At 42.9% G+C, this 14,490-nt stretch overlaps 1 protein-coding gene across 8 annotated transcripts in view; it reads left to right on the forward strand.

Annotated features, from left to right (window-relative positions):
• Window positions 1–14,490, forward strand: part of LOC133560584 (chloride anion exchanger-like) — an 82,291-nt gene that overhangs the window by 41,920 nt on the left and 25,881 nt on the right. For all 8 annotated transcript variants that reach the window (XM_061913258.1, XM_061913259.1, XM_061913260.1 and 5 more), the window contains 7 exons: window positions 978–1,060; window positions 2,207–2,354; window positions 2,433–2,546; window positions 6,769–6,846; window positions 6,912–7,007; window positions 7,082–7,188; window positions 9,365–9,434. In XM_061913258.1, the coding sequence (XP_061769242.1) occupies window positions 978–1,060; window positions 2,207–2,354; window positions 2,433–2,546; window positions 6,769–6,846; window positions 6,912–7,007; window positions 7,082–7,188; window positions 9,365–9,434 (696 nt within the window). The remainder of the gene's footprint in view (window positions 1–977; window positions 1,061–2,206; window positions 2,355–2,432; window positions 2,547–6,768; window positions 6,847–6,911; window positions 7,008–7,081; window positions 7,189–9,364; window positions 9,435–14,490) is intronic.

Here is a 14,490-nt window from a genome sequence, read left to right on the forward strand (position 1 = left end):
GTGTGCATTGGTCCACATTGGGAAATTCATGTGTGTTTGTGTCCATGTGTGTTACGTTAGGCTATTTGTGTGTGTCATACGGCAACTTTTAATAAGTTAAAGCTGAATTTAAAAAGTGTTTTAACTGTGAGTGTCAAAAAGAGCTTCTTTTTTTTTTTTTTTTGCTTTTTATGGGTGTTTTCCTTACTCACGGTTTACCCAGAAGTGACCAGTGCTGCAAATGTTGGTATCAACCCGATACAAGTAAATATAGGGCCAGTATTACCGATGATAATACTTTTTATAGGATTTATTTTTTTCCTTCAACTTGTAGATTATTATTATCCGAATACAACATGGGAATAAGATTTTAGGTAAAAAACAGCTTAAAAATGAATAACAAAATGGGATATTTTTAAAGAATTAACATAGAAGAGATTGTTGATTTTTTTTTCACAAACCTCGGTTGCCTGCGGTCTGACCACAGGATGCAGAAACGGCAGGCAATGTACAGGTTTGCTCAGGAAGGTCGTTTAAGTACCAGGCTGGAGAAAATATGACAGGTCGTGCGACCGGCAAAGTGAGAAATGAACATTAGACAAAAAACTTTGTTTGATTGATTGATTGAAACTTTTTTTAGTAGATTGCACAGTACAGTACATATTCCGTACAATTGACCACTAAATGGTAACACCCGAATAAGTTTTTCCAACTTGTTTAAGTCGGGGTTCTTGTTAATCAATTCATGGTAACTAGCATTGAGAGGCAAGCAACACTTGTAGAAAAACCCTCCTGATTGATAATCAGGGACAGGTGAGCCTCCTAATTTCTAACCAGGAACAGGTGAGGAGAATAGCACTTATATATATAACAAAAACAGAACAAAAACAAACCAAAACCACCAAGCAAAGGAAAAACAAATGTTGGTGTCTACTTGTCTGGCTAACACTAAATAGTCTTATTTCAACACTTTTCTTCTGCAAATGTGTCATCCCCAGACGGTCATAGCATGTGGAGTCTCTTATGCGTTTGACTTCAGGACAAAGTATGGCATCGATGTTGTTGGACACATTCCAAAGGGGTAAGTTGGGTACCATTTCAGTCAATATGTTTAAATGAAATAAAATGTAATTAATGTCAATGAAATCAAATATTTGATTTAATATAAAGTTATTTTATTTTATTTTATCTTAGTTTTTTTATTTTACATTAAACAAATCAATCTTGAAAATTTGAAATATCAACATAAGGTGTTTTCCAATCAGAACAATGCTGTCAACAAGGTGCTCATTGAAAAATATTTCTAGTTCTGCTATCCTAAATGGTCAAATCTCTCACCCTGCTCTTAGGACACATTAACTCGGCTGCGCTATCCGCTCACTTGACAACCATATCAGCACTTACACTTGTGGACTATAAGACACGTGAAGAAGACAATTTACAAGCTAGCAATAATGCCACTTCACTTGCCAGTCTGTGCATGAATACACTGAGGTCCCATCAGCCAACGATGATATTGTTTTGACGGTGAGAGAGCGTGCAAGTTCCTTCTCATGTACGAGTCATGTGGTATGTTCTGGCCATGATGCAGTATAAAAAGTAGTTGTCTACTGTATATTAACGATAATAATGATTCATATGCGCTTTTTTAGAGACACCCAAAGCGGTTTACAGTGAGAACCCATTATTAATTCACTCCACATTGATGGTGGTAAGCTACCTTTGTAGCCACAGTTGCCCTGGGGTAGACTGACGTAAGCCTGGCTGCCAATTTGCGCCAGTGTGAGTTACTCAGTGGCCTAGTGGTTAGAGTGTCCGCCCTGAGATCGAGTCATACCAAAGGCAATAAAAAAATGGGACCCATTGCCTCCCTGCTTGGCACACAGCCTCAAGGGTTGGAATTGGGGATTAAATCACCAGAAATCATTCCCAGGCGCGGCACCGCTGCTGCCCACTGCTCCCCTCACTTCCCAGGGGTGATCAAGTGGATGGGTCAAATGCAGAGGAAAAATTTCACCACACTTAGTGTGTGTGTGACAATCATTGGCATTTTAACTTAACTTAACTTAACTTAATCAAGGTGGGTGAAGTGGCTTCCCCAAAGACGCAACGGCAGTGATTGGGATGGCGGGGAACCGGAATCAAACCAGGAACCCTCAAGGTGCTGGACAGCCGAGACATGCCACCACTTTATGCTGACCTTTTCTGTGACTGTGCTGATTCTCAGGTACGAGCCCCCAATAGCTCCCAACGTGCACATCTTCCAGGAGACCGCGATGGAAGCGTTCTCAATGGCCATCGTTGGTTTTGCTGTGGCCTTCTCCGTGGCGAAGGTCTACTCCGTGAAACACGACTACACCATAGACGGAAACCAGGTGCATTTTCAGTACCCACAATACATCGTTTGAGATTATGTGAATAATGTGGTTTCTTTTGGCCCCCTCTCCCCCAAGGAACTGATCGCTTTTGGAGTAAGTAACATTTTCGGCGCGTTCTTCAAGTCCTTCGCAGCAAGTACAGCTCTTTCCAGGAGTGCTGTGCAGGAGAGCACAGGAGGAAAAACACAGGTATTTTTACATAAAATCCTCTAAAGGCCTCAGTGGCCACATGCGTGGACAGCACCTTTTAGCTCTTATTTCCAAAATTGTGTACACTACTGAATTGGGGTCTTATGGCCGCTTATGTGGACACTTATACCGCCATCTGGTGGTGTCCGAAAAGTATAACATACAATGAAATTTTGGGGGGAAAAAAGTGTAAAAATAAGAATTAACATGTCACTAAACATGAAGTACACGTTTGTTACTTATGGACTAAGTACATCATATCAAAAGATGATTATTTGTTTTTATTCTAATTGGGGTCCAATAAGCACAAATAGCAAAGAAAAAAAAAAAGCATGTAAACAAACAAGCTTTAAGGGGTTATTTAAAGGGGAACTGCACTTTTGGGGAATTTTTGCCTATCATTCACAATCCTTATGGGGGACAAGTAGACAAAAGTTTTTTGGTTTTTTTGCAGTCTAACAAGTAAAAAACGACTTGTTTTTGGTGGCCAGCAATGCAGTTAATGGGAGCAATCAACTCTACTACTAAATCACTTTAAAAATGCATTCAAAAACCGTTAACAATACTTAATTTACATTCCATAACCTGTATAATAACCAAAACTGTAGCGACGTTATTGTAAGAGCGAACACTGTGGAACAATATTTCTAGCGTACTAACGCATGGGCATGCTTTGGTCTTAGTCGTAAAAGCTAATTACGGCAAGAGATAAGCTAGCTTCTACATCAGCATAAAACAAGTCTGAGTTTGTAATGCACAACACGATGCGATAACACACACATTTTAATAATAAATAAATGGGTTGTACTTGTATAGCGCTTTTCTACCGTCAAGGTACTCAAACGGCTTTGACACTACTTCCAAATTTACCCATTCACACACACATTCACACACTGATGGAGGGAGCTGCCATGCAAGGCGCTAACCAGCACCCATCAGGAGTAAGGGTGAAGTGTGTTGCTCAAGGACACAACGGACGTGACGAGGTTGGTACTAGGTAGGGATTGAACCAGGGACCCTCGGGTTGCGCATGGCTACTCTCCCACTGCGCCACGCTGTCCCACAATATATGTGTGGGATCGCCTGTACTGTACATATATATATACACATGTACAGTATATATATATATATATATATATATATATATATATATATATATATATATATATATATATATATATATATATATATATATATATATATATGTATGTATGTATGTATGTATGTATATATATATGTGTATATATATATATATATATATATATATGTATATATATGTATATATGTATATATGTATATATGTATATGTATATGTGTATATGTATATGTACAATATATATATATTATATACATATACTGTACCTCCAAAACAAACATATGAACCCTCAACCTGCTGAGTGTGAGGTCTGTGCAGTCTCTATAAATCAATATGTCCATCCATCCATTTTCTACAGCTCTCAGGGTCACGAGGGTGACTGGAGCCTATATGTAATTGTTCATGATCGCCATCCAGATTGTTTAATTGATTTAATAATACATTAAGTACCTAGATGAGGATTGATAGGACAAAATTTAAGCTGCTTACTAACTGTACTAACTGAAAAACATGAACAATCATATTACAGTCACTGGAAAGTATTATAAAGTACTGCTCAGTGGCCTAGTGGTTAGAGAGTCCGCCCTGGGATCGGTAGGTCGCGAGTCCAACCCCCAGCCGAGTCATACCAAACACTATAAAATGGGACCCATTACCTCCTTGTTTGGCACTCAGCATCAAGAGTTGGAATTGGGGGTTATATCACCAAAATGATTCCCGGGCGCAACCACCACTACTGCCGTCTGCTCCCCTCACCTCCCAGGTGGTGGAACAAGGGGATGCATTTCACCACACATCGTGTGTGACCATCATTGGTACTTTAATTTTGACTTTTTAACCAGCCCACATGTCAGTATTTGTTTGTACACAGCAAGCTCAACAGCGTATATACTGTAGTTGTAATAAGAGATGTCCAATAATATCGGACTGCCGATATTATCGGCCAATAAATGCTTTAAAATGTAATATCAGAAATTATCGGTATCGGTTTCAAAAAGTAAAATTCATGACTTTTTAAAACACTGCTGTACGTAGTCCTACACGGACGTAGGAAGACGTACGGAGCACTAATGAACCTCAAAGGCACTGCCTTCGCGTCTTGGCCCAGTTACATAATATCTACAGCTTTTCACACATGCAAGTAAACGCAAGTAATACTTGTTCAACAGCCATACAGGTCACACTGAGGGTGGCTGTATAAACAACTTTAACACTCTTACAAATATGCAGCACAAAGTGAACCTACACCAAAAAAGAATGATAAACACATTTGGGGAGAACATCCGCACCGTAACACAATTCAAACACAAGAGAAAAAATACCCAGAACCCCTTGCAGCACTAACTCTTCCGGGACGCTACAATACCCCCCCCCCCCCCCCCCCTCAACCCAAGCCACCCCAACCTCCTCATGCTCTCTCAGGGAGAGCATGTCCCAAATTCCAAGCTGCTGTTTTGAGGCATGTTTAAAAAAAAGAAGCACTTTTTGACTTCAATAATAAATATGGCAGTGCCATGTTGGCATTTTTTTCCATAACTTGAGTTGATTTATTTTGGAAAACCTTGTTACATTGTTTAATGCATCCAGTGGGGAATCACAACAAAATTAGGCATATTCATGTGTTAATTCCACGACTGTATATATCTGTATCGGTTGATATCGGAATCGGTAACTAAGAGTTGGACAATATCGGAATATCGGAAAACGGCAAAAAAGCCATTGTCGGACATCTCTAGCTGTAATAACACGCATGATGTGCTGCGTGTATCATCATTTTTAGGTTTACAACTATTAAAAAAAAGACAATGTTGTCAGCAGTAAAAAAGGCCCTTTTAAAGGGGAACTGCACTTTTTTTGTGGAATTCTACCTATCGTTCACAATCATTATGAGAGACAAGACGATACTTATTTTTTTCTTATTTTCACTTTCTAACATGTAAAAATTGGCTTGTTCTTGGTGGCCAGCTATGTAACTAATGGGAGCAATCAATTCTACCCCTAAATCACTTTAAAAATGCATTCAAAAACCATCAACAATACTTCATTTACATTCCGTAACCGACATTGTTATTGTAAGAGCAAACACTGAGGAACACTTTTTCTAGCGTACTATGACGACGGTGTGCTTCTTTATTTACCATAAAAGCTAACCACGGCAAGAGATAAGCTAGGTTCTACGTCAACATGAAACGCGTTTCAGTTTGTAATGCTCAACACTGATAAAAAAAAAACAACTTACATTTATATCGCGCTTTTCTAGACACTCAAAGCGCTCACAGAGAAGTGGGAACTCATCATTCATTCACACTTGGTGGTGGTAAGCTACATCAGTAGCCAAAGCTGCACTGGGGTAGACTGACAGAAGCGTGGCTGCCGGTTTGCGTCTACGGCCCCTCCGACGACCACCTATCATTCATTCATTTACCAGTGTGAGTGGCACCGGGGGAAAAGGGTGAAGTTTCCTGCCCAAGGACACAACGGCAGCGATTTTTGGATGTCAATAGGTGGGAAGCGAACCCGCAACACTCAGGTTTCTGGCCGGCCGCTCTACCCACTACGCCATGCCGCCCCAGATAAGACACTAATCTGTTCTGACAGAACAACATAAACAATAAAGTTTTTTTGTTCAGTTTATTTGGGTAAGCAGTCTATTTATGGCGAAATAGCTTGCCTCCAAGATTGTAACAAAGTAAACGGTCGAAAACTAGTGCTTTAGTTCTGTTTTATGCTTTATTAGTAAACATTTATAAATTAGTAGACTGACATAAAACAAAAAGGAGAGAAAAGCATGACTGAACAGGTTTTCCCCAACAAAACAAAACAAAAATCACAAAATATTCACAAATTTACAGGTAAGCAAACACAGAATCGAAAATGATGTGACAATCCACAATGGAAGTTCAATATGAAATTTGAGATGAGATAAACGTGATGGAGAAATGTGTAATGTTTTAATGTTTTTCTAATTCATTTCTGGCAAACAGCCTGTATTCATCCAACAAAAATTGAAAAACTGAATAGAACAAAAATAAACTTTCGCCCTAACCTCCTGACAAACAAACGTGTTAACAAATAAGTGCTGTCTGAAATCAATATTGTAGCAAAGCCTCCTTTTGTTCTCCTCAGATTGCCGGTTTGCTATCAGCTGTGATCGTGATGATCGTAACCTTGGCCGTGGGATTTCTACTGGACCCCCTGCCAAGGGTGAGCAGTCTCCTGGTCCAATGATTTTGTTTGCCAAAATGACCTTTGACACGTGTTCTTCACAGTCCGTGTTGGGTGCTGTGGTCATTGTCAACTTGAAAGGCATGCTGATGCAGTTCCGTGAGGTTCCCTACCTGTGGAGGCGGGACAAGCCAGATTGTGTAGGTAGATGGAAAGAAAGGCTGCATGGCGGACACAGTAAAGCTACTATGTCGGTCTCTTTTTCCACATACAGGTGGTGTGGTTGGGCACCTGCATCGCAGCCGTCTTACTTGGGTTGGACCTCGGGCTTGCAGCAGGTCTCGGTGTGGAACTTCTCAGCGTGGTCCTCAGGGCTCAGTTGTCAGTACCTATCACGTGACAGTGTACAATGGAACCGTTTTTGTCAGACCTGGCCAAATTAAGGCCCGGGGGCCACATGCGGCCCGTTAAGCTTTTTAATCTGGCCCGCCGGACATTCCCACATTTTTTTAGATATTTAAGATCAAAAGTGTAGATGCCATTATGATGTGCAGTGATGTTTTCAAACGACCATAAGTCTTGAACTACAGTATACAAATGACTTCAATGGTTGGAATCTGCGTTTGTGCATGATATACTATTTACTATGGTTATCTAATTAATTACTCCGGTAATCTAATTAGTTAGTATGGTTATCTACATCTCAGCAGGGATTTTTTTTTGTCAGTAAGTAGTAAGTAGATAAATGTTATTTATAAAGCGCTTTTCACAGATACAATCACAAAGCACTGTACAAACCATAGGTAAAGTAAAACAACAATTACATTTAAAACAACAGGGGCAACATAAAAAGGATACAAAGTGGATTAAAAATGATAGTTAAAAGGTGCATTAACTAAAAGCTTTACTAAAAAAAGAAGTTTTCAAATGAAAGTTTCAACACAGTCAAGATCACAGAGGGACTGGTGCAAATTGTTCCAGAGTCTGGGAGCTAGAGGCTGTAATGCCAGATCGATAAAGGTTTTAAAATAAGTTTTTGGGATCTTTAGAAGACCCTATGATGTCAATATTCAATGTTTTATTGTTCATAGATGATATTGTAATAGCCACATTCTGTACATTCTGGGTGTCTCATTCAGTAAAAAAATGTTTAATTCCATTCCGTTTTTTAAGGCGGTCCGTCATAACCTTTTTAGCATTCAATCGGACATTATTGTGAGGTTTTGTATTAGAGTTTCTAAAAATCCGGTATATTGGCCCCCAGACACATTTTTTTTCTCAAATTTTGGCCCGAGTCAAAATAATTGCCCAGGCCTGGTTTATGTCGACAAACTTAGCCAACTCTGCATGTCCTGTTTGTGTTGCAGGATTGATCATTTTGTCATTATCACTGAGCAACACGAACAAACTTGGCATCAAAACAGTGCCAAAATCCTTGCACGCAAAAACCGCGCTTTGTGTTTATTTACAAGTGAGGCGTTCGAACCCTTTTAGTACTCAGCAGCAGACTTTAAATACACAGCCTCCTTTCTGATTGGTCGCTCTGGGGTGTCCCTGGCCAACTTTTTCACTTCCGATACGACACCAATATTGGAGCCTTGGGTGTTGGCCTATACCAGGTGTTGGCCTATACCAGGTGTTGGCTGAGAGAGCCGTGAAAATGTTTTTCATGTATTTCCGTGACAGCCATATCATATTTTTCTACACTGAATACAACGAAATGCGTGCACTTTTAAGTAAGACCAACATTTTTAGAGTATAATAAGTCTCTTATTCTTTTTAATAACATTGTAATTCTGAAGCTAACCAATAATAAATAAAATACTTCTTACCATTAAAGGCCTACTGAAATGAGATTCTCTTATTTAAACGGGGATAGGAGGTCCATTCTATGTGTCATACTTGATCATTTCCCGATATTGCCATATTTTTGCTGAAAGGATTTAGTAGAGAACATCGACAATAAAGTTCGCAACTTTTGGTCGCTAATAAAAAAGCCTTGCCTGTACCGGAAGTAGCAGACGGTGTGCGCGTGACGTCACGGGTTTTGGAGCTCCTCACATCCTCACATTGTTTACAATCATGGCCACCCGCAGCGAGAGCGATTCGGACCAAGAAAGCGACGATTTCCCCATTAATTTGAGCGAGGATGGAGGATTCGTGGATGAGGAAAGTGAGAGTGAAGGACTAGAAAAAAAAAAAGACTATACAGTGGGAGCGATTCAGATGTTATTAGACAAATTTACTAGGATAATTATGGAAAGTCTTTAGAGTCTAAAGTTTAGACCAGCTGTGTCCAAAATGCAGCCGTTTTTGGTATGTCCTGAAAATAATATGACGTCATTATTAATGAGGTATATTAACAGCAACTATTTGCATTGTCACCTATAACACAAAAGCTTGGACGACAAAGTATTTTTCAAATAGCTTAGCATATATTAATGTACATTTAACAAATTTTGGCATCTTTAAAGTGGCGACGTCAACTTAAACGGGTTCCACTGCATATGTTAGAAAAACATGATTACACTCTGGTTTTATATTTCCTTTATTTCAGCCCTCGCTGCAGCGTCTTGGCCAACATTAAGGGAACTGATATCTACAAGGACCGTAAGGACTATGTTGACGTAAGTAAGCCAATTTGCCATCAATTATGATGATTATTTATGACAGGTTATGATGGAAGTTATGATGGACAAGAAGGAAGTATTTGCATCCAGATTGTTAGGTACTGCATATTTTCATATCAATCTGATACAGTGTCCACCGACTTTTGACACATACACTAGTATATGATTAAAGGCAAAAACCTTTAATATGTGTATCATGATTATGATCAGAATAAAACACCGGACAAACATTTTAAACAAAAATGTTTTAATCAAAAACAATTTTTTTGACCAATTTAACAATGTATAAATACAACTGTATAAGACACTTTCAACAAAATAATGGTAGTGGTTGCTGGTGTGACCCAACAATACAGAGAAGGCAGGCACTGTGAAGGCAAAAAGTCCCTTTATTATGTACCAAGCATTGAATCAAAAAACAAACAGCATCGGCATGCGACGGGCAGTCAACCACAGGTGGAAACACAAAAGATAGCAATAGGCAGGAGAAGAACTACTTAGGTGTGCACTCAATAATGCACCAGCGCTGTCTGAAGAGCTTTGCTGGCAAATATACTCTACTCCTCTAATCAGCGATTGTCCACAGGTGAGTCTCCTAATCACAGACAAGCAGAAAAGGCAAGGAAAGTTTACAGGAATCGTCATAACACATGGAGGAAAGAGCGCCGACATGGAAACAATCACAAAACACTGAGAAAAAAATCTCCCAAGTCTGACCTGTAATGTCAGTTCATGACAAAAACTGTTCCTGGATGACATTCTGACAATAGGATGGCATGTTTGTTTTTGTAAAGTTCATTTACATATTTCATGCAAATTGTGTACGACCATTAGTCACAATGAATCAAAATGCAAACCTATGAGTAATCTGATTCAATTATTTGACAGCACTAATATAAATACATTATCAACGATATGAACAGCACACACACACACACACAGATATTTGCAGATTACCGTTAAAATAAACAGATTTTAAGTTTTTAAATATCGCTTTTATCACGCTACTACCAATCAGATACGGATACAACCCTTGGTATAGATGTATCGACATTTGAATCAATCCACATCAATATTGTGACAAGTTAAAAGTCCAAGTATGAAGGTTCATATATGTCTTTATTTCAAAAGTTTTTGTTTTTTTTACACTGAATTTATGTAACTGAATTTTTTGCATTGGAATTTTGTGAACTGATTTTTTTTTTTTAGATCAAATTATGCTGACAATTTCATTGAAAAAAAATCGTTGTTTTTAAAATTCAGCGTAAAAAAATCCAGTGTATAAAAATTCAGTGTAAAAAAGTCAGTTTAAAAAAATTTAATGTATAAAACTTCAGTAACGAAAAATGTACTGCTTCAAAAAGCAAGACTCACTTCCAATAATTTAAGACTGAAGAAATCGATCCTGTCTCAGAATAAGCCAATGAGGTGTCAAGATTGAAGTCACGTGACATGGGTCTTGCAAAACAGCATAAAAAGCAGTTAACTGGGCACACATTATTAACACTTCAATGTGGCCCATTGGATGTTTTCAAACTATAGAAAATATTTCAGTGGTTAAATTCTGAACTTTTGAGTGACAAATGTCACTCAAAAGTTCAGAATACATACTGTATGTGCAGTTTATACTGCTTCATGCAGACTGGGAACGAACAGAGTGGGGCAGAATGGGCGGGGCTTGTTTATAGAGCAAAAAGCCTGAGTGTCAGACAGAGGCAGAGTTCTATAGAAATTTTCTGCAGAACTGTGATATTGTATCCAATATGTGGATGTTTTTTGCCCTGAGAGTTTGGGCATCTTTGTTGCTCCATCCATCCATCCATCATCTTCCGCTTATCCGAGGTCGGGTCGCGGGGGCAACAGCCTAAGCAGGGAAACCCAGACTTCCCTCTCCCCAGCCACTTCGTCTAGCTCTTCCCGGGGGATCCCGAGGCGTTCCCAGGCCAGCCGGGAGACATAGTTTTCCCAACGTGTCCTGGGTCTTCCCCGTGGCCTCCTACCGGTTGGACATGCCATAAACACCTCCCTAGGAAGGCGTTCGGGTGGCATCCTGACCAGATGCCCGAACCACCTCATCTGGCTCCTCTCGATGTGGAGGAGCAGCGGCTTTACTTTGAGTCCCTCCCGGATGGCAGAGCTTCTCACCCTATATCTAAGGGAGAGCCCCGCCACACGGCGGAGGAAACTCATTTCGGCCGCTTGTACCCGTGATCTTATCCTTTCGGTCATGACCCAAAGCTCATGACCATAGGTGAGGATGGGAACTTAGATCGACCGGTAAATTGAGAGCTTTGCCTTCCGGCTCAGCTCCTTCTTCACCACAACGGATCGGTACAACGTCCGCATTACTGAAGACGCCGCACCGATCCGCCTGTCGATCTCACGATCCACTCTTCCCTCACTCCTAGGTACTTGAACTCCTCCACTTGGGGCAGGGTCTCCTCCCCAACCCGGAGATGGCACTCCACCCTTTTCCGGGCGAGAACCATGGACTCTGACTTGGAGGTGCTGATTCTCATTCCGGTCGCTTCACACTCGGCTGCGAACCGATCCAGCGAGAGCTGAAGATCCCGGTTAGATGAAGCCATCAGGACCACATCATCTGCAAAAAGCAGAGACCTAATCCTGCGGTTACCAAACCGGAACCCCTCAACGCCTTGACTGCGCCTAGAAATTCTGTCCATAAAAGTTATGAACAGAATCGGTGACAAAGGACAGCCTTGGCGGAGTCCAACCCTCACTGGAAATGTGTTCGACTTACTGCCGGCAATGCGAACCAAGCTCTGGCACTGATCGTACAGGGAACGGACCGCCACAATAAGACAGTCCGATACCCCATACTCTCTGAGCACTCCCCACAGGGCTTCCCGAGGGACACGGTCGAATGCCTTCTCCAAGTCCACAAAGCACATGTAGACTGGTTGGGCAAACTCCCATGCACCCTCAAGAACCCTGTCGAGAGTATAGAGCTGGTCCACAGTTCCACGACCAGGACGAAAACCACACTGTTCCTCCTGAATCCGAGGTTCGACTATCCGACGTAGCCTCCTCTCCAGTACACCTGAATAAACCTTACCGGGAAGGCTGAGGAGTGTGATCCCACGATAGTTGGAACACACCCTCCGGTCCCCCTTATTAAAGAGAGGAACCACCACCCCGGTCTGCCAATCCAGAGGTACCGCCCCCGATGTCCACGCGATGCTGCAAAGTCTTGTCAACCAAGACAGCCCCACAGCATCCAGAGCCTTAAGGAACTCCGGGCGGATCTCATCCACCCCTGGGGCCTTGCCACCGAGGAGCTTTTTAACTACCTCAGCGACCTCAGCCCCAGAAATAAGAGAGTCCACCACAGATTCCCCAGGCACTGCTTCCTCATAGGAAGACGTGTTGGTGGGATTGAGGAGGTCTTCGAAGTATTCCTTCCACCTATCCACAACATCCGCAGTCGAGGTCGGCAGAACACCATCCGCACCATACACGGTGTTGATAGTGCACTGCTTCCCCTTCCTGAGGCGGCGGATGGTGGTCCAGAATCGCTTCGAAGCCGTCCAGAAGTCGTTTTCCATGGCTTCCCCGAACTCTTCCCATGTCCGAGTTTTTGCCTCCGCGACCGCTGAAGCTGAACACCGCTTGGCCTGTCGGTACCTGTCCACTGCCTCCGGAGTCCTATGAGCCAAAAGGACCCAATAGGACTCCTTCTTCAGCTTGACGGCATCCCTCACCGCTGGTGTCCACCAAGGGGTTTTAGGATTGCCGCCCCAACAGGCACCAACTACCTTGCGGCCACAGCTCCGATCTGCCGCCTCGACAATAGAGGTGCGGAACATGGTCCACTCGGACTCAATGTCCAGCACCTCCCTCGTGACATGTTCAAAGTTCTTCCGGAGGTGGGAATTGAAACTTTGTCTGACAGGAGACTCTGCCAGACGTTCCCAGCAGACCCTCACAATGCGTTTGGGCCTGCCAGGTCTGTCCGGCATCCTCCCCCACCATCGCAGCCAACTGACCACCAGGTGGTGATCGGTAGAAAGCTCCGCCCCTCTCTTCACCCGAGTGTCCAAAACATGAGGCCGCAAATCCGATGACACAACTACAAAGTCGATCATGGAACTGCGGCCTAGGGTGTCCTGGTGCCAAGTGCACATATGGACACCCTTATGTTTGAACATGGTGTTTGTTATCGACAAACTGTGACGAGCACAAAAGTCCAATAACAAAACACCACTCGGGTTCAGATCCGGGCGGCCATTCTTCCCAATCACGCCTCTCCAGGTTTCACTGTTGCTGCCAACGTGAGCGTTGAAGTCTCCCAGTAGGACAAGGGAATCACCCGGGGGAGCACTTTCCAGTACTCCCTCGAGTGTTCCCAAAAAGGGTGGGTACACTGAACTGCTGTTTGGTGCATAAGCACAAACAACAGTCAGGACCCGTCCCCCCTCCTGAAGGCGGAGGGAGGCTACCCTTTCGTTCACCGGGTTGAACTCCAACGTACAGGCTTTGAGCCGGGGGGAAACAAGAATTGCCACCCCAGCCCGTCGCCTCTCACTGCCGGCAACGCCAGAGTGGAAGAGAGTCCAATCCCTCTCGAGAGAAGTGGTTCCAGAGCCCTTGCTGTGCGTCGAAGTGAGTCCGACTATATCCAGCCGGAATTTCTCGACTTCGCGCACTAGCTCAGGCTCTTTCCCCCCCAGTGACGTGACGTTCCACGTCCCAAGAGCTAGCTTCTGTAGCCGAAGATCGGACCGCCAAGTGCCCTGCCTTCGGCTGTCGCCCAGCTCACAATGCACCCGACCTCTATGGCCCCTGCTATGGGTGGTGAGCCCATTGGAGGGGTGACCCACGTTGCCTCTTCGGGCTGTGCCCGGCCGGGCCCCATGGGAACAGGCCCGGCCACCAGGCGCTCGCCATCGTGCCCCACCTCCGGGCCTGGCTCCAGAGGGGGGCCCCGGTGACCCGCGTCCGGGCGAGGGAAATCTGGGTCCATGGTCTTTCATCTTCATAAAGGTCTTCGAGCTGCTCTTTGTCTGATCCCTCACCTAGAACCTGTTTGCCT

Source organism: Nerophis ophidion, linkage group LG10 (genome assembly GCF_033978795.1).
Source record: "Nerophis ophidion isolate RoL-2023_Sa linkage group LG10, RoL_Noph_v1.0, whole genome shotgun sequence".
Taxonomy (NCBI): domain Eukaryota; kingdom Metazoa; phylum Chordata; class Actinopteri; order Syngnathiformes; family Syngnathidae; genus Nerophis; species Nerophis ophidion.